Raw genomic sequence first — 27310 nt, 5'->3', positions numbered from 1 at the left:
ACAAGAACGGGTGCAATAATGGAAAGAAAAAGCTGCCAAGTTGAACGGGCTTGTAAAGAGTGTCGCTTGTATCGAAGGAAACAAGGCAACTGTTATCTTTGCTTTTCTTTTTTATCCATTTTTATCATACAAAGTCATTTCACATCAATTTGTTATTAAACTTCTATGTGTACTGAATATTTGCACTTAAATTTTCTTTAAAAAAGCCTCGCTGTTTTAACATCTACTCTTGAATGTGGCAGCTCATTTCAAGATGAAGGTACCATTTTTCCTGCGCTATGTCTAGTGAATGGTAAAGCAGGCTTTTGCATTCTTTGATTTGATTTCAATAGCAAAGGTTGAGCAGTAAAACATCACAGTTTTTTTTTTTTAATATTGTGCTACAGTTCTGAGAATTCTCACGCCTAGTAGAGACACGCTACCGTGGAAATGCGATGTCAGAGCAAGCGTGACATTCAGGGACAGATTTCCCAAAGGTTTTATTTCATAAGAACATTTTGTCATTAGGTGACCGTTTGTTATTCATTACGCTGTTTTACTTTGTAAAATATGAAGCGGGATAATTTTAACCATAATTGTTTTGTGAATGTTTTACATAAGCATTGTAGGCAGCAAACACAAAGCCAGTGAAAGGCCGTATGCAAAAGGTCTCTCACGTTGGCTGATGCAAACTGCCTAGTTTTGGTCACCCTGTTATAGAACTCCCTGATATGTTTGTCTTGAGTTATTTTAAGTCCTGGTTTCTAACCCAAAATTCTGTTCTCAACATCTAGCATATACTTTAACTCATTAACTGCTTCAGGTTTCTCAATTTTTTAATGCCGCATTTGCCAAACGAGACCATTCATGCATGTCTTAACTGTTCAGATACGAGAATTAGGTGGATCTGAGCCCAAGGTCAAGCATTCTCCCATGTATAGAACTCCTTGCAGAGCAGAGTGTATCATTGTGCATAAAGGCAGCTCAGCAATATTTTAAAGTTTTGTGGTGAAGTGTACATGGTCATCCACATTTGAGGGCAGGCACCTCATCAGTATTAAATCTGGTATACTTTATATATATTCAAATTCCACAAGCTCTGTGGCAGTGCGGTCCTCCAGAAGGGAACGCTTCCACTGATTCTGCATTTGGAACACTGTGCTCCTGTCAAAGCAAGCAAGGGTGCACGACTGCACACAGAACTACTGGCATTTGTAGTGCCAAAACATTGCTTGCCTGCTTATTTGGAACATTGGAACAACACTGGTTTTAAATTTGCAACACAAGAAGTTTAATCAGTTTAATCAGAAATCCAACTATTTCTGGGCACAAAAACTCAAATGTGAACTCTGAAGAAGTCTAATCTTATAAAAAATCAGCTTACCTCATACCTTTTCATTTGAGTAGTAGTGCTTTCTTGGTTCAGTGGATGGAACAGATTGTCGAACATACGTTTGCAGGAACTAGAGCCTTTGTCATCATCTCAGCCAGATTCCTCTTTGCCTCAACCCAAGAGACTGCATTGCAAGCTACGATTTTCTTAAGAAGAAAAAGTATCCTAATAGTGCAATGCTACTCCTTAGTGATTGAACAAGTGCCTTTGGAGCCAACATTTTGACAGAGGCACTTCTCATTGAATGAAGATGTCATCTGAGCGCCTGCAAGCAAACTAAGTGGTGTGCAACTGTCAAAAAAACAAAGCCAGTGAGGCCCTTATGGTAATCAATTGTTAGATTACTAGATGAGGTTCTGTCTGTTTTTGCACATCTTGCAAAAAGAGACGCTCGTACGGCGGTATTGCCGGCTTTTGAGCACCCGCCTGTAAACAAAGTAATCACACACCTATAAGAAAGAGCCAAGCGGGCAACACCTCGCGCTGACACTTTAAGTGGTAAGAAATAAGATAGAAATCAGTTTTCCAGACGCTGATAACTCTAAACGACATATGCGAAAATGCAGGTTATAAAGTGCGTGAGCATAAGTACACAGCACGAAAATAGGTGAAGCTGAAATACTCCTGGAGTGTACCACAAGGGCAGCCACCATAGTGTGAAGCAGAAAATCAGTTTTGGTGTAAGCCAAGGGGCAGCAGCAGATTTAAGAATTTTTTCTAGAATTCACGGAAAGTTGCAGCACCTCCGTAGTGACATTAGGTGACAGTTCGTTCTGCAAGGATGCATTGTTTCAAAAGTTTGGTCACTGCCGTATATGTACAGCCATGATCACTTGGGATTTCTTTTCACTGCCATGTACGGTGATAACCCTCAAAGGGTCAAAACGTACTTTCTCCAAAAAGGAGCAGAAAATTTTTTTCTTGAAGAGCTCCAAATTGCAGTTAGAATTCAGCATAAGCTTTTATTCGAAATTGGTTCAATTCGAAGCCAATACTGAAGACGCTGGTTGTTGAAAAAGAATGTTTTTTCATACACAAGCTAACAAAAACGGGTAACGCATTAACCCCTTAACTGCCATGACAAGTTAAAAAAAATTTTTTTTTAAGTGCAAAAATATATATTGGTGAAAGTCATTGTGTATTATTTTCTTGTTAAAATTACAAGAAACTGAACGCCTACACATGTGCCAAAATTGTCAAAATTTCAGGATAAGTTAACTCGCAATTGGGAGTTAAAGGGCCCCTCACCAGGCCCCATAGTAAATTTTGGTTATACGCTGGGAGTTGTTACTTGTCTTCTAGGGAAGACAAGTCAAAATTTTTCAAATCTGCTCATTAATAGCCAAGATAGAAATATTTCACTGTCGCGAACCCATGATTTCAGGAGGCAAGCTTCACCGCAAACATGAACGCTTTCTCCACCTGCCCCATCTAGCCTCCGCAAGCAAAATTCCTTCCCTGCGTTCTCCCATACCGGACCTCGAGTAAGGCGTAATGCATACGTCACAGGCCCCACCTTCATTTTTTTTTCTCCTTGCTTTTTTGTGGCGCACTTCCGCTGACAGCGTCGTGTGTGAGCTGTTGTGATTGTTTCATTTCGCGCAGCACACAGTTTTGTGCACTCTGCACGAGGACACCTGACTAGCGGTATAAGTCTGTGCTTCACGAATACTGAGGCAGACACAAGCAAATCACAGAGCATTATCCCGCACTGGAACACGGTAGAAAACGACATAGTTTCGGTGTCTGCGCACATGACTGCACGACGCTGGAGCAAGCAGACGAAACGGAAGTACATTTTTCTTGCTGCAGTGCGAAGTAAAACAAAAACATGCAGACATTCGGTTTGTACATTTTATAATTTCTCTAAGCTTTAATTCACCTATGCAAGCAACAAATCACACAAATAAAAGATGTTGCCTTGAATAATTAACGAAGTCACGTGTCACCACGAGCAACATGAAAGTGCAAGCATGTGTACGTAGGCGCACTAGCATGTGTTCGTCATCCTCCGGCTTGTAGCACGGGGGCCGCAAGGAGAAGGGAAAACGGCATTCAGTTTCCAATTTCAGATCTTTCCGCTGCGCATAGCGATGTAATACTTTGTGGACATGATCGTTATCGCACATTGTATGCTCTGCGCTTGTTGGCTCAAAATGGCCATACCTGGTGAGGGGCCCTTTAAGGGGTGAAATGTTGACTTCGGAAAGAGCACTTATTCAAACATTGGCACAACCCATTGGCTACTTGCCTCATACAGTCACTAGTCTTTGTTGTCGACATCACTGTAGTGTTTCAATTTTCAGCCTGTACTGCAGCTCAGCTTCTTTGTGAGAGAGTGCAATTAGAGGTCAGCATGTGGAAACACCCTGTTTGTTAGACAAAATGGCAATGTTTGGCTTGCAGTGGCTATGACAGCAGCTCACATTAGTTATGCCGCACTGTCTTGTTCTGCCAGGCACCAAGCAAAAGTGTAAGAGATGTGTGGTTCACTGTCCACGCTCTATCCTTGAATTGAAGCTGTCCTATGAGTTTTATACTGTACGGTCCTAGGTAAAAAACAAAACATATTTGCTTAGCTTCAAATAGATGCAATGGCTTTTGCGTTGCTGGTACATTATAAAGGATATGATGTGTTATGCAGATATCTGTTTATGAAAGATTAATCAGCTGGCCTTCATTGTATATATGGGCTGTTTTGAGTGCTTAAATACAATTGTGATGTTCCCCCTTGCAGTAGGTAACCCTGTACGTGGCACACATAAAGAGAAGTGCCTTGAGGTTTGACGTGAATACTTTGTTGGGATAGCTTCGGGCAGAAGTCTCTTTGTTCAAAGATAAAATCACCCAAGCCCTCTGTACAGATGGTTAACCAGTGAAGCTGAAACGTGTGGCCCCGGTGTTTATCACTGGGTTAATTTGGATGGTTCATTAAACGACAGCTTGGTAGGCTGCCGGATCCGCGGTATGCAGTTGCTGCTTGCACTCGGCTGCACGAGCCTGTTCTTGTCTGGCTTCTTGTCGAGCCTGGCTGCAGCATTGGAATGGCGTAGACGAGCTCGTTCCCGGTTCTGCTCATGGTGTTGCTGATAGAAAGCTGCCTGCTCCTCAGGCGTACATATGATGTGTGGCCTGCTCATTATGGAGCCAGAGAGAAACTTGTGCCCATGCGCTTGGCTGCGACAGAGAGCAACGATGTCACTACTGGTGCAGCCAATTGCGTGCCTCTCTTTCTCTCTCTCACACTCTCTCTCTCTCTCTCTTTTCGCACATCCTCATGGGGTTGTGCTGGAGGAGTTATCGGCATACAGGCGACAGATAGACGGACGAATCGGCTAGCCATATAAAGCTTCCCTGCAAAAATGATACCCTTATGTGTTCTGGCAAATAACACTTCTGAGCAATATGTCTTGCCAGGTAATTTAGTTTATATGTTCAGGATGGTGTTGAAAAAAAAATTATTATCCACTGTCCTGTTCAACGTGTGTATGTTCTGCTCTATTCTTTTTTTTTTTCTTCTTCTTCTAGATCCGGTACAAGGGGAAAAAACTGGATTGGTATAAGGCTACCTGGTTCAGAAAACAGAGGATAAAGAAGGTCTGTGAAGACTTGTTTATTTTGCAATATTCTTGTAGCACACATGCACATGCTGTAAAAACATAGTTTAGAGGTACTCTTGAATACTCTTGTCACCTATGGTGCAGCATGTAGAGATGTGTTCTCACTATTGGTTGAATGACTTGCTGCATCCGTTATCTGCTTTATTTCACCCAGAGTGGTGCCTTAGTGGCCATGACATTCTGCCACTCTGCGTAAGGTCATGGGCTTGTTCATGGCTGCTGTCCATCATTCTGTTATTGTTGTGTTGTGACGATAACAGAATGCAAAAGTACCTGCGTACAATGATTTAAGTGTACTTTAAAGAGCCCTAGTTAGTCAAAATTAATTTGGAGCCCTCAAGTACACACTCTCAAAGCCCAGATGTTGCTCTGGAACATGACAGTTCACCAGTTGTTGTTACTTTTATTTAAATATGTGTTGAACTTCACCTCATATTTCTTGCACTTTCAGTTATTTGTTAGACCAGAAACAGATGTGCCGAGTAGTGAGAACAAGGCAGCAAACAGGGTCACTTGGTTCTTGGTACATGCTTGAAGCTTCATTGCACTTGTTGGATAATAAAAGACAGTATTTAACAAGTGCACGGAAAATCTCAACCATGCATGGCAGTGAATTTAGCCATTTTTTTTCCCTCTTTTGTTTCCCTTTACCTTATCATTTCTATACTTCAGTTAAAACTGCAGGTAATTTCCCCTATGCTTCCTTTACTTCATTGTCTGTTGGCTTCATGTGGTTGTGTCTAACAAAAAAATCAAGCCCTTTGGTTCTCATTATTCTAAATTTTATTACATTGTTTAAACCAAATAAGAGTGTAAATTATGTTCCTACAATTCTTACATCCCTTGGATTTTCAGAAGTTTAGGATTCCATGGAAAGACTATGAGAAGGATATAGGCAAAGTTTATTGCTGTCTGTATTGATCTGATAGACGATACATAGTCAACCCACAGATTAATGCACGCACAAGAAGATGTAACAAATGCCAATCAGCAGTCGAAAGCCTTTATAATGAACCGCTTGAGGCCTCCAAAGTCGTTCATTATACAGGTCACTTCATTGTAAAGATTGCGCACTGTGCCACTCGTAATAGTGCCAGCGAAGCACGTCCAGCAAAAGAAAATTTTTATTTAGCATAAATTCAAGAAATCCTGATAATTAATTGCACACTTCAGCTGACCAAGCAAGAAAGTGATAGCAGGCAAGGTATCAAACTGGAACTGAACCGAAAACTGGAAAAACACATTATATTACAGCGAAAGCTGTGTATGACTAACCTTCTGTAGTTTTTCGGTGTCTGGCAACAGAAAAAATTATCATGTAGGCCAATCCTTGTGACAGTGTAGAAAGGGTCCAAGCTTAATGGTACATACCCCTGTGAGCTCGGGAACCTGTAACGTGCCCCAGAACTATTCTTGTCACACGCGGGACCCAAAGAGGTCCAAGGCACACGGCTAAGGACAGATGTTTGTGTAAAAATGTTTTGTAAAAATTTTTAAAAAGGACTTAAAAATTCTTGGCGTCAACTGCACAAACGTGCTAGCGCCACTGCGCTCGTCGTCGTCTTTTTTTCACAGCTGGCTCAGTGTGCAAAAAACTTTCACCGTCAGCAATGGCAGGAGCGTCGTCGTCTTCCACAGCTGGCTCCGTTGCCGCTCATCATTCCAGCATAAATTCACTTTTGTCATCGTAATTGGGAAGTCATGTCTATGGGGGTATGAGCCATTGATTAAGGGGGTGTGAGCCATACAACAGCTGCATTATCGATGGGCATGCACGTATAATTCATACACCCAAAGAACAACATGTGTACGAGGAGCGCCGGAGGGAACAGCAATGAGAATGTTAACAGCACCGGCGCAAAACCATCACTGACAAAGAACGTTCCCACGACGCTGAATGAAAACTACAATCGCGAGCTCAGGCACTTACGACTGAGGAACGACGCCAGACTCGCGATGCAAATGGCGGCAGAGGAATCGGATGGACCGAGTAAATTTCAAAGGTGTGGATGCAAAGTTCCAACGAGACTTTTTGGATAAAGGTTTCGGATTTAGTTGCAGAGTGTACGGCCATCTGTGGTTCGAGAACGACCTGACGAGGATCGGAAATGTACGAAACGTGACTAATTGGGATCGTGCGCTACAGGTACTGTCCCGTACATTCCCACACAACCATTCCGCTCTGTGAAGATGGAATGGCAGTGAAAGCACTTTGCTTTTCGTTTGAGAGCTTTGACTGTCCTCAGCTTTCGCTGCCATTCCATCTTCACAGAGTGGAATGGTTGTCATTTTTTTTGCTTTAACCAGAACTGAACCATGAGGGGTTCGCTTGCTGTACTCATACGCAGCCTTGCAGAAAGACAGACCAGAGTCCTCAATTCAAAGAAGGATGTTTACTCACGCAACTTGAGTGCCTGTTACTGGCCAGACAGTCAAGGCAAACAAACAGAAAGCTGCCTCTTTGTTCTACCATTAAAGCTGATGCGCAAGGGGATACATTGATCAGCTTCAGCTATATGGCTCAATGCCATTTGCAGGCAGACATGCACATTTTGCAGTTTCATTTCCTTTCGCTTGCACTCATTGATCAGCAAGTCGCCAATAAGTGCTATGCCTGAGCCAATATCAATAAAAGCAGGAACAATCTTTCCAACAGCCTTAATGCTCATCCTGGGTTCTATTGTTGGAACAGGTGTAACATGACACACGGTAGGAATGACGACTGGTCCGCCCTCTTGACAGCCTTGTTGCCTGATATCGGTGTTGCCGACTTTGCCCGTCTTTTTAAGGCCAATTCTCTACCGAAGGCCTCTACTGGCGCAGCATTGGCACTACGTATGACCTGGCTGACCGCAATTTAAATGTATTATCTGCTCTTGGAAATTCTGCCTATTGTGTGGGCTTGTACTTTGGCATCAAACCCCTGAAGCCTCCCGGTGTCAAAACCATTATGGGAGGGTTTTCCAGTTTTGGTATTCGAAAGGCTCTGGAAAGGCTTTGGTGAAATGGACCAGACTGGGGGCCTTGCTGACTGGCTTGAGTATAGGGTGAACGGTAATCACCCTGCTGTTGCTCGGACTGTTCGCAGTGAAGTCGGCCATGGCCTGGTAAGGGGTCTTCAGGTGCGACGCACAACGCTTGGCTGTAGGCAAAGGTGTCCAGTGTCTGTGGAGAACAGACCGACGCAACAATGTGACTCGCCTCAACATGCAGGCAGGGACAGGCAATGGGAACTGACCAAGCCAGTGATGGTTATAGGGCAGCATTTGGCTCTCAGCTAGCAGGGCGTCTTGAATTTCGTATGCTACACGTGCAGTTCGCACAAGGGTCTCGAATGCATGCCCATACAAAAATGGTCTAAACCTGGAGTCACTCTGTTGGGTGACCCAAGCAACTTTGTCATGCTCAGGCACACTTGGTGCCACTTTGGCCCAAACTACAGCTGTTACACATCGCATTAATACCGACGATGCCCCACCTATTAATTGCTGCCCGTATCGAGCGTCACCGGCTGAGCATCAAGTTATTCACGCAGAAGTTCGCAAAATGCTTGCCAAGGACATTATTGAACCGTCACGTAGTCCATGGGCGTCACCTGTTGTACTGGTAAAAAGGAAGGATGGCTCATGTTGCTTTTGCATGGATTATCGGCACCTTAACAGGGTTACCAAAAAGGACGTATCCCCTACCTCGGATTGATGACGTCCTTGACTGCCTCCACTGTGCTTGCTATTTCTCCTCTATTGACCTTCGCTCCGGCTACTGGCAGATTGCCGTGGATGATCTCGACCGCGAGAAGACTGCTTTTGTAACACCCGACGGTCTTTATCAGTTCAAAGTGATGCCGTTTGGTCTATGTAACACTCCTGCCACTTTTTAATGCATGATGGACTCCCTTCTTCACGGTTTCAACTGTCCTGTGCTACTTGGATGACATTATAGTATTCTCGCCAACGTTCGCTACGCACCTTGAGCGCCTCTTGCAGTCCTGGATGTTTTTTGTCGAGCCGGTCTGCAACTCAACACATCGAAGTGCCAATTCAGCCGTCGCCAAATTACCATCCTTGGACATCTTGTTGACGCAAACGGAGTGCAACCGGACCCAGGAAAGATCGCAGGCATGCTGTTATGCACTTCCCTGTTCTGAAGTGTGTCAAGGATGTGTGCAGCTTCATCGGCCTTTGTTCGTACTTCCGCCGTTTCATCAAAAATTTCGCAGCCATAGCACAACCACTAACCGAGCTTTTGAAAAAAGACGCCCCTTTCTAGTGAGACGATAATGAGGCCTCTGCATTCTCACATGTAATCGACCTTCTCACAACGCCTCCCGTTCTGGCCCATTTCGATCCTTCTGCGCCTACCGAAGTCCGTACTAACCTCCAAGACCTCCAAGCTTTAGCCACATAGGCTAATACTGGTAGAATGCATTGATCGTATGCCTTTCTTTTCAAGGATATCGATAAGCTGTCAGTCAAGACTTGAGAGTGCCTACCATTGTGCTGCAGCCTATTTTGTTTGGCTGAAAATTTTCTCATGATTCAGGTCCCTTGCGTACACTAATATAATGCATGTATAAATTCAGTGTGGAAGAACAATAAAAACAAAACTTTAGTCAGCACAGCATGTGTGTCGTTCTCTACAGTTCGGTCACATCTAAGCATTGTTTGCTCTGTTCTATTTAACCTCGTGAAAGCAAAATCCCGCTACAACGAAATTCTCACAACAACAAAATATTTTCTTATTCCCTGCGAACACCCATAGCATTCAATGCATTTTATACCTAAATGAAATTTGCTAGAACGTAACCTCGCATATTGCCTACCTGCACAAGGCCACCAGGCTCCAAAATGTGCTCAAATGCAATTATTTTGCACTAAAATTGCGTAAAATACCACCACATTACACTTGCATGGGCGCCGCCATTTTTGTTTACAAAACCAACTAAGCGCCAGAAGTGATCGCATGCGCTGAAAACACGTCGTAACTGCCGTCTTGTTTGTTGATCGCCCGTATGAAGCGGCACGCATGTTGTTACCGACAGGTGACGATGGTTTTTGCACACCTAGTGCAGTGCGTAATGTGTGCCTCGGCGAGAAAAATGCAGCAAATACAAAGAAATTTACGTCCCACTGATGTGGAATTGTTTATGGCGCTTGATATGGTGATTGCTGCATCGAGTGCCTTGCATCGGGTTGGAATTGAGCAATCGTCTGGGAATACACGTCCCTTGCTTCAAGAACTCTGGTTTTGGTGCCACCCGACAAGCATCGCGTGCGGATTTGTCGCTGGACGCAGATTTGCGTGGAAGGGCCGTAATCTTGATTGATTGCCTTCGGGTATGCACGATACGATCACTTTCGTGCTCGGCACTAGAGGCGGCGGTGCCTCTGGTGCCGCTGGTGCATGCTGTTGACCGTAGGTCAACAGCATGCGCTAGGGAAATGCTGCTGCATGCGTGGAGCGCTGTTGCTGTGCATCCGGTGCTGAGTTATGCAAAATCTCGCAAAGTGATTGTATCTCGGAAAGCAGTTGACTGAGAATACAGCTCCATGGCAGTGCTGCCACTGCTTATCGACGCATGCAGTGCACTTTGTACTGTCGGTAATGCAGTTCTATATCCTTGAGTAAAGCTTGCCCAAGTAGGCTAATTGAATTTTGACAGTAAAATTTCCTTCTGCGACGCATTACCTATCTGTGCTGTATTTCGCAACAACGAAATTCTCGCAAAAGTGAATTTTTTCCACATTCCCCACCAATTTCGTTATTGCGAGATTCAACTCTAGCTGTTTTTGTTTTTACGGCATTCAAATTTTTAATCAGCAGTTCTCATTCAAATGCATATTGATTTGGCATGCAGGATGACAGAGAAAATAATGTTGGGGCCAAGACTCCTACTGGAGAGAAGACAAAGTCTGGGTAAATTTTTTTTCGTCTCATGCAGCCTTAAATGTGTGAACTGCACAGGAAAGAAATTTACTAATGTATGCTTTCTTCTTGTTTTCATAGGATTGTTATCAAGAAGCCTTGTAAGTTTTTATCAATATATACAGTTTATTCAAATTTTGAACGTAGCAGCATTTCTGTAGCAACCTTGCACTAATATAGTCAAATCTCGTTAATTGGAACACGCTTAATTCGAACTTCTGGTTTATTCGAACTGACGCCATGGTCCCATGAAAGTTAGGTGTATTCTAATGGGCAAAAACGGCCGATAATTCAAACGCGCAAGCATTTGCGACAGTTAATTTGAGCATACCGCGCTCCGACAATGCTCTCAGCAACGCGCTAAATCACACGGTGGCACTGCTGAACAGCAATGCTCTGACCCCACCTTAGAGAAAAGGCACCCCTCAATGCCACGTGCGGAAAAAAAAAAAAAAACAAGAACGGTGAAAATTTATTCTCTCTCAAATGGCAAGGTCACGATTTCTGCGTTGCACCGTAATGCCCTAGCCACACTAGTGGCAAAACGCGCGCCGCGGGAGGGACCAGTCCTGGGCTGATTTTTCGAGGCCCGCCACGAGCAGAGGAGACGAATAAAAGTGGCCCCTGCAGTTACCAGTTTCATTACATGAAACTGGTATCAGGCAGATCCGCCCGACTGCTCTGTTCGTACTAGCGGGTGGTTCAGCCAGACCGCTTGTTTCGCACTAATGTCTGCTCCCGTCCGCTCGCGCTTGTCTTGGTTGGCTTGGTTAGTCTCGTTCGCGTGCGTCTTTATTTTTTATTAATTATTATTTTTTTTTTACAGTGACTCGTCTAAATTGAGACGCCCCGATGGAAAGGTTGTTGGAGACAGTGCGCCATATCCGATTCTGTACGACAAAACAGACCCTGAATACAAGGACGCAAAGGCGACACCCAGTACCTCATTCTCCTTGTCTTTTGAACGCGGCGACGCCACAACAGAAGGGAGCAACATGATTATGATCAGTGGCAATGACTTTGTCATCTTGATAAGACATGACTCGCGTTAAGAATGCCGGATGAAGAACATAAACACAGCGCCGATCTATCAGCAGACAAAGAAAAAAAACGCAATCACACAGGGGGAAGCAACAGCAACTCTGCTGCTTCTGGGGCAGATGTAATTAGCGCCATCCAGCAAGATGGTGGAAAAGCAAATCCGCTTCCCTCCCGCCCTTCCTCGCAACTACGCTCGCCCTCCCTCAACTCTCTCGTAACTCCTTCACCTTCGACGGTCTCCGCGCGCACCCGCCTCCATGCTGGCGCCGCCAGCCCAGCCGGCCCGGCGCCTCTCCCATCATCGGGAACCGAGCGTTGGCGGGCTTAGGCAGTTTTGTGGTTTTTGCTGGCTGTGTGCTTGTGCGCCGCTATATTTCATGACTAACACCGTTCGGCCGTCGTGCTATAGTGCATGAATACTTCGAGAACAAGTCCTTCTTTTAATTCAAACAAATTTTCTGGCTTCTTCGAGTTCGAATTATCGAGATTTGACTGTGCATCGTGCACTTAAAATCAAAAGTAAATGTCTCATTGCTTTTCTTGTGTGCTTGAACTTGCAAAACATTGCTACATTTGATACGTTACATAGTCGGGTGTGAATATTATAAATGCTCATTTTTATTGTGCCTGACAGTGTTTGTTGTTTTGTTAGTGGCCTACCAGAATGCACCAGGGCAGCCAGCACCAAAGGAGACTCTTATTCTAAGTCATGGAGCCCTTGGGACTCGCAATGTTGATTGGTATGCTTTTCTTTAGACAGTTCGATATTCTGTTGCCCTCTTGATTTACTTCAGAGTTAGATTTCTTGGATTTTATTTTTTTTTTTTCTTTCTTTCAGTGATTTGAACACCCTGGTCATCTCCACGCCATTTAGTGTTCTGGACCGGATTCAACCATTCACATTGACAATATCTACAAATTGCTTGCTGCTTATTGTTAGTATATTTTTTTCACTATTGATTGCGGGAATGGTTAAACCAATCAGGGTTGTTCATTCATATTGACATGTACAGATTTTTTTTTTGTTTGTGTATTTTACACAACTGATTTATATTGTTGCACATATTGTCTGATATCATTTGTCTACTGTAGGGCACGACTAAAAATTTTTTTGCAGCACAGTACTGTAGACATTTATTGTGCCCTACCAGTAAATTGAACGTCATTTATGTTATAATTATTGAAATGTTACGTTGGCATGAAGTATATCATGCCAATGTATTTTTCGGTTGAAGACTTTACATTCCTTTTTTTTTTTGCGATAGCAATTATATGGACACTTCAGGCCGCATTTCTGCCGGCTGCATCGCCGTGAGGTTCCATATGAAGTCCAAGCGGGATAAAATCATTGCCGCGTGCTGCATGTGCGAGTGAAAGCATGCAAGGGTGAGCCAGTGATCACAGCTCAATCTCGTGCACGCAACGGAGGATAGTGGAGAGGAAGTGCACCGCCTTTTGTTGCGTGCAAGGCTTCGGGTGGAAAGAGGGAGGGAGGGAGGGAGGGAGAGGGAGAAAGGGGGTTCTACTCTGGGCAGCCTGGGTGGCCACGCATGTCCGGCCAGACCACTGTATCATGAAAGCTATCCAGCATTGCCAGGTTCGTTGATTTCTCACCAAACTGGCTACTTTTTTAGGCTCCTGGCGACCGAAAATTGGGCTTGGCGACTTGGCTACTTTCTGGCTACTTTTGGCACTAGTAATTAGTATAGGTAGTGTCCTAATCACGCTCCCCCCCTCGCTGACGGCCCCCTCCAAGCAACAGCCCCAAACACCAGATCTTGAAGGCCATCCTTTTGTGTCTTGCAAGCTTTGAAAGCAAATTCAGGAGTTGAAAATACATCATAGCCGCCATATAGTCAGTGGGCCTATTTGACTTATCCTGGGCTGTCCTGTACTACCCGAGATGTTTCATATGCAGTGCTAGTTGGCTGAAATCAGCATTTCGAGCAGTGCGGGACTGTCATGGATGGATAGTTCAACAGGCCCAAGCAGCTTCTTCTGAGTAAGAGGAATTAACGAATCTTAAAGCTTTTGCTCCCTTCATACGACGGAAGGTGGTGTCCCAATATCATCCCCAGCGACGGTACCTCTATAGAGAATCTCTAAGACCATAGTTCTTGGCGTCAGAAACAGCTGCGACAACCGAAAGCGCATCATGACAGCCATGACATTACAGGCATCAATGTCTATGCGACTATGCAGCTGCATACCAGGGAGAGAAGTGTGTGACGTCATACAGTTCGCACGGGAACATTTGAAGTGAAGTCATAGTGGTGCAAGGATGGCGTGCAGTGAGTTTATTGAACTGAAACTGGCGTCACCACTTCGGCTATGAGAAAGCACGAAAGTGGGCAGCAAAAAATTATCAAGGAACATCAGCTGGTCATTGTGGTAAATTATGACACAATAATATGCAATAACATTTGTTTTGTTCTGTTATTTTTGTTTGCCATTAGTGAAACAAGAAACTACAAGTCTTTTTTGTTTTCTTCATTATTATCACATAAAAAATTGGCAATTGTTGGTTTGTGGCAATGTGGCTACATTTTTTTGGCTACTTTTCGGAATTTTTTGGCTACTTTTTCTCCCAAGGACCTGGCAACCTTGAAGCCATCTGCGACGGGTACAGAGTCTGCACTACGCTGTGTTTTCGCCTCTTAGTTTTGCGTTGATGTGAGCGGCCGCATGATGGTCAATTCACTGGCTGCAGCATTTTGACAGCAAGTTTTTGCAGTGAGATATATTCATGTTTGCTTGCGCACGCCTGACACCATGCTTGTTAATTTAGTTAGTATGCCTATGTTTACAAGTTTATATGGCTGATAAAACTACTATCATTACTTCGTAAAGCTGTCCTCTAATTTGCTATCATAATTGATGCTTCGCTTTTTGGGTGTAACTGCAGCTTTTTTCCCGTGATTGCAGTATATTAAGAACAATTCTTATGGACAGCGCCTTTTTTTTTTCTTTTTCTTTGTTGCAGGACTTTCACTGCCACTTGACTGAGAGTGAAGTGGTTGGTTACCTTGGCGGAACATGGGACATTGCTGCACATAGTGAGTTATTCAGCTGTAGCTTTTTGGTAAAAAGATTAAATATAGGCTGCTCTTTTTATCTGCACCAAAATTTTTAAAGATTCCTGTGGCAGGTAGCAGAATACTAACCCTTTATTGTAGAGTGTTGCCTACAGGCAACATACCAGAAAAATACTTTTTTCTTGCTGAGTTTCAGTATTCAGTACTAAGTTTCTGGCTAAATAACTTTGGTCAACACTGAATGACAGGCAGCAAGCGTCCTTTGTTGGTTTAGTTCATGAACGCTGAACAAGGAAAGAGTTTGGCACGTGACTCGCTGTCTTTTGAAAGCAAGGTTTAGAGGAGACAGGCTGATGCAAGATATCCAGCTGTGGTGGTGTAAAGCAAATGTGATGTACACCTATGTTTTACATATGAGAGCTGTCTATACAAAATGAAAACGAAGCCTTAGGTAGCTTGGGGTGAAGCCTACTACCAGTTTCCTGCCTGGGGTTTTCCCCCAATTTCTGAAATAAAATTTCCGAAAAAAAAATTGTTCATTTTGTTGATTAAGCTCATTCTTTGTGCTTTGCACATTTATATACAAAATCAAAATATTTCTGGGCATTTATATGTCTTGTCATTAAAGGGTTAAACCAATCGATCGGGCGCGGACCTTACTTCCGCAAGCAATCAAATGTGTGATTGACAAATTAACAAAATTTCACTGATGAAGTTTTTTTACTAATCATTTACGGCATGTATTGTAATTTGCTAACTGTAGCTAGCGAGTTTGCAAAGCATATAGACTTGGGACCAATTCTAAGGATGGTACCAGTTTCGAGGAATGTGCCATCCAACTTGCGGTAAAAATGCACCGTTGGTCCGCTTACTTTTTTAAGGAAATGCTGTGTTGTGCATTGAAGCGCAAAAGTAACTGGAGTGCCTCTGTATTTTATCGCACACTTCGACAATTAATATCTTGAAACTGCGGTCATGGTGAGTATTCATTCCAAGTGTATATGGCTTGCGAACTGACCAGCTACAATTTGTAAATTTAAATGTGTGCGGTAAAGTAACTAATAAATAAGTTTACTGGTGCAGTTATGTTAATTATTCAATCAAGTATTTTTTATTTCTTGTAGAAGCAATGTCTGCCTCAAGTAATTTAGTTCAAGGGCTGGAATAGTGCTATCTCTGCCTCAAGTGATTTTTTAAAATTTGGTGCAGCTAAAAAAAAAATGCTTGGGATATATTATACTTGTAAGAAAATGGCTTTGCATAAAGCCTGTACACACATGTTACAGCATGGAAGACGTTTTTCGGTCAGAAGTGCACTATCACTGGCTTGTTTTCATTGTTTCACTTAAAGGGACACTAAAGGCAAATACTAAGTCGAGCTAAAGTGATAGATTAGTGCTTGAGAATCTCTAAGGCGTCAATATTTTCGCAAACAGAGCCTTCATAATCGAGAAATTGAGGTAAATGCAGGACATGATTAGAGACTCCGCCGGGACATTCAAGCGCTTGCCTGATGACGAAAGTAATCCTCAGGTAAATTCTATCTCTAGTACTGAACTACTGGTTGCAAAAAACATCCTTCTATTGTATAATAAGATGAAATAAAATGCTACATGTCCAGTTCTGTTTAATTTAAAAAAAAAAAGAAGAACTTTGAAATACCCTTGACAGCGACGCGGGCGGTCGAAAGGTTTTGTTTTCGCTAGACTCTGCGCCTCCCACACTTTCATGTCTCAGTAGTTTCCTTGGCGCGTAGTGATGCGCTGGTTTTGCTGGCTCGTGAAACTCGCACAAACTGCAAGTAGCAGAGAATTCAACTTCCATGTGATGTTGCGGGATGCCCAATGGTCTACGCCACTTGACCAAAAAGCAGCTGCAGCGGCGAATCCACCGCTCTGTATTGGCTCAGTACTGCCATCTGTCAAGCGCTGTTTTACTCACCAACGGCAGCAAACAGTAGTGATGGTGTATGCAACATCACCACTCCCCGGTTGGGTGGTGGGAGATTTTAATTTTGAAAAAGGTATTCGCACCCTTCAGATGCAATTTTCTTGTAAACGACGTCTTTTTTAGACACGAAACAAGCATTGTGAGGTTTCTAGAATGGTATTTAGACAGTCCACATCGACTTAGTATTTGCCTTTAGTGTTCCCTTAACCATAGACCCTCAATGAATCATAGTGTGAACTACAACTTCTGCCCATTGTGGTGTTCAGCTGGACATTCACTTGAGCACTGGGCAAAAAATTCGACTAGCCATGGCAGGTCAACCATTGGTCAAAGGCTTAAAAGACATCTTCAGTAATGAAAGTCTTGCATTCAATTCTTACATGTCATTGCCTATGCACGTGGTTTTATTTGATAAGTACGTCATCTTGTTTAAATCCTTTAACTTCGTTGTGTGCCATGTGCTCAAAATAAATGTTCAATGTTTTGTATTTGTATTACATTCTTTTGTATTGCATGAAGCAGAAAATATGTTAACATGTCTAGTATAAAGCATAAGAGATGTCTTGTTATTTGTGCATTTATAATGTGAACACTGGCATTCTCTTCCACTCAGACCTCTCCATATTGCAAGCGTTCCCATGTAGAGGGAGACTCGGGGACAAGGAGGCTGCTCCAGCCATAGAGGAAGAGGTACAGTAAATGCTTAAAAGTGTTTCACTTTGCTTCTTGGAGAGGCTCTGGGCTACTCATAGAGTTAGTATTCATGATTGCATCACTTCACCATGACTGTTCTCAGATTCGCGAGTCACTTGAGCAACGCCATCTCACCGTTGTGGGTTGGTACCACAGTCACCCAAAATCTCCACCGCAGCCAAGCTTGCGAGACTGCAACTCCCAGCTGGACTACCAGATCACTATGAAGGGTGAAAGTGATTCTTCATATACACCATGCGTTGGCCTCATATGCTGTAAGTGCACCTTGAATTTTTATTGGTAGTGGTGTTGCAGCAGGCGGGATTAGCCCGGCATGCATTTATTATTGTTAAGGGTGCTAAACGTTGATCAACTGTGTGTCTCAGAGGAAGGCAATCAACAGACGTAGACCTCCTTTCCTTGTCGCTCGTGGTCAAAAGGAAGCACTACATCTTGAAAGCTAGCGTATAGAAAACATTTATTCTCTAGGCCATTAAGCAAATAGCTTTCCACATTGGACTGCAGACGCAAACAGACAAAGTGCTCCACATTGCCAAGCTCACCACATAAGGCGCATAGTGGGGAAGCGGATCATGCAGTATTAAAAACTAGGTGAAGCTAGTTCTAAAATACAATAGGGTAGCCTCGTTGTGAGTAAGTTGTTTAATTTTTAGCTGTTTGTGCAAGACCAAATAAGTGGGGGCCATTACATGCTGGCCTGTTTGGGGCACCAAAAGAATGAAAGTTGGACAGAGCAAACACATCTTGCACTTGTCCAGTCTGTTGTCTTTTCTTGCCGTGCTTGAAAAGAAAGTCCCAATGCCAGCTACTCTGAGAAGCACCATTTCTGCTTGTCGTTCACTTTTGTGGTAGACGTATCATTTAATGTTTTAAAAACTAGAAAAGAAAAGCATGTGAAGTTGGTTCAAGTGATTTGTGTGGATAATTATTATTACTTTCATTAATTTGACACCATTACCATATTTGCACAATAACTGCTATATTATTACTATTACTACTAGTGCTGCTAGTACAACTGTATTTGCCAGTTTGGCAACTGCCATATGCCTTGTGGGTTTATAAAATGTTTAGGTGCTTTCAAGGTGCATTGCATACAATGCAGACAATTTTATTCCTGTCGCTAATATAGAAGGGAAACATCCAGCAGTTTATTTTACATACAGGCCTGCTGCAGTAGCTCAGTGGCTAAGGCTGCCTGGTTCTGAGCACACAGTCATGGGCACAATTGAATATGCTGAAGCAGGATGACAAGAATGGCAGGTTATGGGTTAAAGGTCAAAGTTTATTTAGTTCCCTATTGTCTAAGAGGAACTCAAGGCTCAAGGCTAAATTTTAGTCTCTGACAAGACCTTGACCCTCTCTGCAGATATGGCACAGACAGCTCGGTTACATTCTACATTACACATGCATGTGCAACTTTGCACAATGCTGTAAAAAGTAATACACAAGGAGTGTTTATAACCATAAGTGTGAGAAAAAGCACTGTTAGACATATAATAGTGTAATAATAAGGAGTAGCACCAAAACACATTAGGAAAAAAAAAAAAAAACTTCCTCCTCAGAGCAAAAAATAAAGGTTTAAAAAAATCATGGCATAGTAAACAGAAGTGAAAGCCAAGTGTGCAATTTATGGGCATGTAAAACGTCATAGGTGGCATCAAACAGTTCATCCACTGAATGGGCAAACATAACTCTAACCCTTTCCGTGTCGGGCTTTTTCTTGAATAGTAGCAAATGAACACAACAGTTTATTTTCAGTTATGCAGAAGAAAGAAAAATGACACGGATAATGGCAAATGCACTCTTAGTATGTTTCTGTCTTCATTTTCCATCTCCTACCTAGTTTTGTTCTGATGCACACTGTTAAGGCTGCCACCACTTACGGGGACGGGGTTTTGGCGACCTTCAGCAACGCCTGCTTGGAGCTCAAACCAGCTTGACCTTCGGAGAGGGTTTGGCAGGGAAGACGAGATGATGTAAAAACAAATAACAGAAGTTTAATACATCATTACAAGTGAGCGGTGCGCTCCAAGACAAAAATACAGAAGTATTCAGCCTGCGTCATTCTGCACACAAGGGCAGAGAAGAAGTGTCTCCACGTGGCACCTCGCTGGTTTTCTTATACCCTCCACCATCTGGGCAACCTCATTCTCTCTTGCTCCCTGGTAGAGGGGCTTGTCAGCACATGTCGGGTCAACCCACACAGAGGAATACAGAAAGAAACCACTCCCTGGCATAGAGGGGGTGAACGTAGGTCATGTTGGGTCAATGCACACAGAGGAGTATGGAGATAAACCACTCCCCAGTGTAGAGGGGGTGAACATAGGACAAAGGAGAGTAGGATTTGCACTGGTGCATAATCCTGTCGCACACACCCGACGGAAAGCTCTTTTCATGTTGACAAGTGTGACGATGAGGCAGGTCATGTCTCAGCCATTTGACATCCGTTCAAGTCATTGCCACACAAAGTGAACCATAACAGACTGCCTCACCGTTAAAGGAGATCCCCATGGACACTATGTGGCTCAGTTTTTCGAAGAGCAAGCGGGCGAACACTGCTCTCAGATGTTGCATATGCTCCGTCCATGATGCAGAATATATTGCGACGTCATCTAAGTAATCATCTGTCTTCGCAACACTTTGTCCATAAGGCTTGAGAAATGGTACAGTGAATTTTTCAAACACACCTTAGGGCGGAACGTTCCTAATGGAGATATGATGGCGGCATACCTGCTAGCTTGCTCTGCGAGCAGAACCTGCCAGTTGCCTCGAGCTAGATCGAGTGTGGAAATGAATCGGGTCTACTAACTTTCTCGATGGCCTCTTTGATGTTTGGTATAGGATAAATCTTATCTTTAGTGATCACGTACAGCCTGTGGTAATGTACGTAAGAATGCGGATCCTTGCATAGCACCTCATTTAAGATCATAGGCGAGCTGTATGTAATCCCTCTCACAACGCTTGATCACACCTAGACTCAACATTTTTTCCACTTCCGCATCCGTAATCTCATGTTGGCGCATTGATACTCGATAAGCCTTTGAATGTACTAGCTCCAAAGAAGTGAGCTCGATGTGATGTAAGAAGTGATGTCCTTCCTGGCTTATTGACAAATAAGTCCGGAAGCTCTTGCAGAATTTCCTGCAACTCTGTCATTTGTTCGGGCTCCAGCTGCACTTTAGAGACTAGTTCTCTAATTAGTTGTTCCCTAGCCTCTCTGTTAGTGACTGACACGAGCCCCGGGAAGTCTACCGGAATCTCTTCGGGAACATTTACCTGTCCAACACCTTCATTTAAGTTGCTTCAGATGTTCCACAGGCTGGGGTCCTTGTTTTCTTCGGACTTAAGGCTGACTGTCTATCTGTAACAACCGCTGTAGACCTTCCGACATAGGTGCTACAAGCAAGTCTGGCGACTGCCCATCCAATAACTCGGCTGCGGCCACTACCAGGACCTCTGCCTGCACGGATCCAAACTCCTGCGTTTCCAATGCAGTGGCATTCTCGATCTCCACTTTCTGAGATTCCGAACAGCCATCCACCTAAGTTAGTGCTGTTTCCACAACTGCTCTTGCATCTAACTCAGAAGCGTTTGATCTCGTTGGTGCTATTATGCTAGCCTCCCCAAACACTAGCGCTTTCTGGCACAGAATCTGATCCAACCTATTTGAGAACAGGTAAGGGCCTTACTGCCTTACTGCCTATACTGATGGACGACTTCAGTGCCAGGATAGGCAAGAAGTAGGGTGGAGACAACTCAGTAGGGGAATATGGCATAGGTTCTAGGAATAGCAGGGAAGAGTTATTATTTGCAGAACAGAATAATATGCGTATAATGAATACCTTCTTCCGCAAGCGGGATAGCCGAAAGTGGATGTGGAGGAGCCCGAATGGCGAGACTAGAAATGAAATAGACTTTATACTCTGTGCTAACCCTGGCATCATACAAGATGTGGACGTACTCCACAAGGTGCGCTGCAGTGACCATAGGATAATAAGAAGTCGAATTAGCCTAGACCTGAGGAGGGAATGGAAGAAACTGGTACATAAGAAGCCGATCAATGAGTTAGCGGTAAGAGGGAAAATAGAGGAATTCCAGATCAAGCTACAGAACAGGTATTCGGCTATAACTTAGGAAGCGGACCTTAGTGTTGAAGCAATCAGCGACAATCTTGTGGGCTTCATTAAGGAGTGTGCAATAGAAGTCGGTGGTAACTCCGTTAGGCAGGATACCAGTAAGCTATCGCAGGAGACGAAAGATCTGATCAAGAAGCGCCAATGTATGAAAGCCTCTAACCCTACAGCTAGAATAGAACTGGCAGAACTTTCCAAGTTAATCAGCAAGCGTAAGACAGCTGACATAAGGAAGCATAATATGGATAGAATTGAACATGCTCTCGGGAACGGAGTAAGCCTAAAAGCAGTGAAGAAACTAGGAATAGGCAAGAATCAGATGTACGCGTTAAGAGACAAAGCCGGCAATATCATTACTAATATGGATGAGATAGTTCAAGTGGCTGAGGAGTTTTATAGAGATATATACAGTACCAGTGGCACCCACGACGATAATGGAAGAGAGAATAGTCTAGAGGAATTCGAAATCCCACAGGTAATGCCGGAAGAAGTAAAGAAAGCCTTGGGAGCTATGCAAAGGGGAAGGCAGCTGGGGAGGATCAGGTAACAGCAGATTTGTTGAAGGATGGTGGGCAGATTGTTCTAGAAAAACTGGCCACCGGTATACGCAATGCCTCATGACTTCGAGTGTACCGGAATCTTGGAAGAACGCTAACATAATCCTAATCCATAAGAAAGGGGACGCCAATAAAACGAAGTTTTATTGATGTACACAACTATCTTGCCACAATTTAACTAGGCTACAATAATAGCTCGAATTACCCGTTCTGTTCTAACCCTTCAACAAAACCTGGTAAAACTCAGCAGAGAAAGCCACCACCTTGCAGCCAAGAATGCGGCGTAGACCGTCACAAATACTGCATTCCGTTGCGACTTGGTAGACGAGGCTTGTAGATCCATGTCCCTCTTCTGCTTACCAGTTGTTAAGGCTGCCACCAGTTGTTACAGGAATTGGGTTTCGGCAAGCACCAACAGCGTCTGCTTGGAGCTCGAACCAGGTTGACCTTTAGAGATGGTTTGGCAGGGAAGACAAGGTGATGTAAAAACAAATAACAAACAAATAACAAACATTTAATACATCATTACGGGTGAGCAGTGCACTCCAAGACAAAAAATACAGAAATGTTCAGCGTGCGTGCTCCTGCACGCAAGGGCAGAGAAGAAGTGTCTCCACTTGGTGTCTCACTGGTTTTCTTCACCTTCCGCCAACCGGGAAACCTCATTCTCTCTTGCTTCCTAGTAGAAGGCCGTGTCATCACACATTGGGTCAACCCACACAGAGAAATACGGAGAGCAACCACTCTCTGGCATAGACAGGGTTAACATAGGACAAAGGAGAGTAGGATTTGCACTGGTGCATAATCCTGTAACGTACACCCGACGGACAAGTAATTTCATGTTGACGAGCGTGACGATTAGGCACGTCGTGTCTCAGGCGTTTGGCATCTGTTCCATTCATTGCCACATAAAGGGAACCATAACAGCACGCTCCCGTGATACCGCCATAGTGTCAGGGTAAAAAGAAAATCAACCTCTAAAAGTATGAGAGATAGCAGAAACACGCAAGAGAGGTGGCTTACGCTACAGTGCAAATGCAGTCAACCGATAATTCGGACGTCTTCGCGGCATCGCCGCGTACCTGATAAAGTCAGTGTATAAGAACGACTGAAATTTCGGACGCAAAAACCCTTCGCCGCCCAATTTGGACTTTTCGCCATGACTGCAGGTCCAAAACGTCGTTATTGAAGCCACCACCACCGCAATTTTATTATCTCGCTGCCTCGAACAGGTGCTCTCGCACGCAGATCCGCTGGCAGCCGTAGGCAGTATGTATTCCTTAATTGTACAGATGTGCGCCTGCCGTCTCCTGTCACACCAAGAGCACTGATACGCCTACTAAATGTACCGGCAGGCCTTCAGAGCTATTTCAGACATGCCTGTGGTGATGTGGGCCCTTGGGGCCAGTAAAAGGCACGCACTCATTTTTCAAACGTTTTCGGAGCCCCTAGGGAATCCGAAAAATCGGAAGTTGGCTGTATTCAAACGAAGAATCGCAGTGGTAGCGGTGCACCAAGTCTGGGAGCCACCCCTGCCATTTGCCGGTGTGCGCTAACATAAACCCAGAGAGATGACTCCATATGTTTCTATACGTGTACAACAGATGGCAGAACTACCTCAGAGCTCAACAACTTCGTGTTACTGTGCACATTCTACTGGAGAAAGTGTGGAACGTTTGGGTCCGTTAGTGGCATAATGGGACAGAAATACAGAAACTTACCGGTAGGTCTGTGACACTGAAAGGGCTAAAAGTAAAAGCATTCGATGATACTTCACCAATTCCTTTTTTTATTTAGAGGATTTGTTGTCACAAGGCATTATGAAAAGAAAAATATATAAAAGCGTGCAGCACTGCATTGTGCGAGAACTGCAGCAGTGTCTGTGAAAACTTGTTGTCCATCGCCAAACAAGTGATCACGTAGTTTTTGTGGCAGATTTCAACACAGGGAAATTAAGTTGGCTTGGCACATCTGTTATGGATACAGCATGTCATTGATGACAGTGAAGTTTCTTTGTTTCTTGTTTGAAAGAAGACAAATCTCTCTGGAAGTCCTTTTTTCCCCTTCAATATTTAATAGCTTTATCAACTGAAAATGAAATGTTTGTCTGCCATGTCACCAGTGTCCTTCAGTTTGGCTCTTGGAGAGAGTACCGGTGTAGCGAGTTGATTGACGTGGCGGCTGTGTACTGAAGTTCCATACATTCCCTGTGTATGTTTCGTATATCTGTGTACTAGGGAAGCCTCAGGCTAGAGCCAACTTTTTGACAAGAAGGGGATAAGGGCAGTTGTCCGTCACAGTGAGAAACACAGCTGTCTTGCTTATCATTATGTGTTGTTAATGTAATAATAATTCTGTGCTTGCATCTACTACTGCTTAATTAAATATAATCCTATAGGATTATTTGTTTCCTTTAGTGTAGTCAAATCCTTGCTGAGTCTTTTTAAGTGTTGTGTATGTTTTATCAAAAGGATGTGATGAGCTACATCATATCTGGATGATAAAATAATGTATCGTGTGTCATTCTAAACCCCATGAATCAAGCATGTTCGCTGTTTGTGCTTGATAGCAGTTGTGTGCAAAGAACGTCCGAGCTAATAAAGAAATTGTTCTTCTTTCAGCTCCTTATGTTAAAGATGAATCCTGCGTAGATGCCAAGTACCTGGCCTACTGGGTAATGCCTCCACCAGAGGTAAGATCTTGCACTGCATTGTGCTAAAAGGATACTAAAGGCACCTATAAGGTTGAATTAAATTCAAGTGATTCTATTTCATTACAAGGGATGAGGGGTCCGAGGATAAAAGCTATGAGATTGACTACCCCATGGCTCCCACATTACTAACGAAAGCACACACCTACAACACCCGGCACATATGTTACAATAAGGAAAAAATACGTACAAACTACGGCACCCAGAAACTTAGCTACAGAATTTCCAGTTTTTTAAACGATCACCATCCTGCTGTAAACATTATCCAAGAAAGTAAATCATTCAAAGCTTTAAAAAATAGCATCACTATGTATCTATTGTCACTGCAGGCATAACCACTCCTTTTTGTTTTGTTTTTTTTTCTGTTGTCTCTTACAGCAATTTTCCCAATTGTACATATATATTCAATATGAAATAACTCTCGTCTCAATGTTACCAACCGCTCTGTATTTCGATCTTGTTTAGTGTTTATTTTATGCGCTGAATGTCTTGTGCTCTCGAATGGGAGCAAGGGCACAGACTCCTTGTCAGGCAACCACTTGCCTTTTGGTCTGCGCCCTAGGCAACTGTACCACGTTGTCTGAATAAACTCTTTGAATTAACAACAGGGCAAGTGCGCTTACCGTATTTGCAAGAATCTTACGTGCACCTTTTTTTATAAGAAAATGGGTCTGAAAAAGTGCCTGCGTGTTACAATCGGATACGAAACTGAAGCTATGTTTGCGGTGGCAACAGCCTACCGTCAGACGCACTGTCATCACTATTGCGAGATGGAGGCAGAGCACGTTTTCTCGAAGGTTGCAGTGAGTTCTTTTTGTGTTTTGCTCTTGTGAGGTATCGTGCGACTTGGCACCAGATGCATCGGCATATATGGCCACCAACATTTCTGGCACTCTGCCAAGCTCACTACCTGCGCGGAATGCCAGGAGTGCTCTCGGCTACCTATTTCGATAAGCCCGATGCTGATTCACGTAATATCTAGTGAAAGTGATAGTAGTATCTCTAAAAGGGATCACTTGAGACTACTGCCTTGTGTGCGTGTTATCTGTGGTCAACGAAGTGCAAATGGCAATGACAATGTGCTGCTTCCATTATGAAAGCTAATTTAAAAGTTTCCCTTCTGTAAAAATTCTGCACGTCTCATTTTTCGTGATCGTCAATGTGGGGGACAGATACTTTATTTCTTTTTTATAAATTGGGCGCACATTACATTCAGCTGCGTGTTAGATTCAGATGCACTTTTATTTGCCTACCTTAAGCCTTCAACAATTCAAGCCCGCAAAATTCGAGGGCACATTAGATTAGTGCAAATATGGTAATTACACTGGCAACAATACATAGCAGTTGCATGTAAACAAAAACAGAAGCTACAATAGCATTGAGAAAAAAGAAAAATGGAATCTAGCCCACTGCCAGTTGGTGCAGTGATTTCGGTCTCAACTTCTTTGCCTCAACATATCACGAAATGAAAACGCGTATCGAGCTGCACTCAAATTTCGCATTAAGGAGTATTGCGATCGCTGCATAACTTCTTTATCCTTTATTTATGCATAGAAAATTGTAGATGTTAGTATGTCTTATTTCTAGTATCCCCGTGTCATGTAGTCCAGAAAAGTTTGGTACTATAGCAAACCTCCATTTAACAAATGGGTAATTTAACAGTCTATACTTGTAATGCTGTAAATGAAAACCAGTGTTTTGTTTTTGTTATTCTTTAGTAAAGCAGTTTTACAAAATATGCTTTTATGTAGAGTGTCTAATTTATATGATTGATAAAAAAGGTATCTAATTGGAGCATGTGGAGTATCTAACTTGTGTGATTGTAAGCAACTGAACTGAAATGTGCTGTCTTTTGTGAATAAAAGAAAATGGTGTTTCAAATATAAAGTATCTAAGTCATGAAACTGGTTGTAAGTGCTGATGCCGAATTTTCTCATAGCAATGAAAATATCTAAGGGGAAGCAATGCTTAATTAGTATAAAGGAAGAACCTGGTAAAATGGTGCTACAGGTTCACCTGTAATGCTGTGTTTATTTGCACATGTACAATGCAAAGATGACTTTCAATGATTTAGCAAATTTTTAAAGTAATCATATGAATATAATATGAACTAATGATGCCTTACGTGTCTGTATCCACGGGCTTAGAATAGGGCTTTTTAGGGTAGCGTAATGCGTGATCCATTACTGGATGTGTGCCAACACTGAACCGCCTGTACATGTGAAGGGGCCTGCCTGCTTGAGCATGAGTCAC

The 27310-nt window shown here is 43.3% G+C and overlaps 1 protein-coding gene across 2 annotated transcripts in view; it reads left to right on the top strand.

Annotated features, from left to right (window-relative positions):
* LOC142566392 (MPN domain-containing protein-like) overlaps positions 1–27310 on the top strand; it is a 59661-nt gene that overhangs the window by 18825 nt on the left and 13526 nt on the right. For both annotated transcript variants that reach the window (XM_075677365.1, XM_075677371.1), the window contains exons 4-12: positions 4901–4969; positions 10850–10908; positions 10999–11018; positions 12611–12698; positions 12797–12893; positions 14942–15014; positions 17557–17633; positions 17740–17911; positions 24969–25039. In XM_075677365.1, the coding sequence (XP_075533480.1) occupies positions 4901–4969; positions 10850–10908; positions 10999–11018; positions 12611–12698; positions 12797–12893; positions 14942–15014; positions 17557–17633; positions 17740–17911; positions 24969–25039 (726 nt within the window). The remainder of the gene's footprint in view (positions 1–4900; positions 4970–10849; positions 10909–10998; positions 11019–12610; positions 12699–12796; positions 12894–14941; positions 15015–17556; positions 17634–17739; positions 17912–24968; positions 25040–27310) is intronic.

The sequence above is a fragment of the Dermacentor variabilis genome, chromosome 1 (assembly GCF_050947875.1).
Source record: "Dermacentor variabilis isolate Ectoservices chromosome 1, ASM5094787v1, whole genome shotgun sequence".
NCBI classification, from domain to species: Eukaryota; Metazoa; Arthropoda; class Arachnida; order Ixodida; family Ixodidae; genus Dermacentor; species Dermacentor variabilis.
Note: the sequence above shows the minus strand (reverse complement) of the source record. Positions and strands in the feature narration are given on the sequence as shown.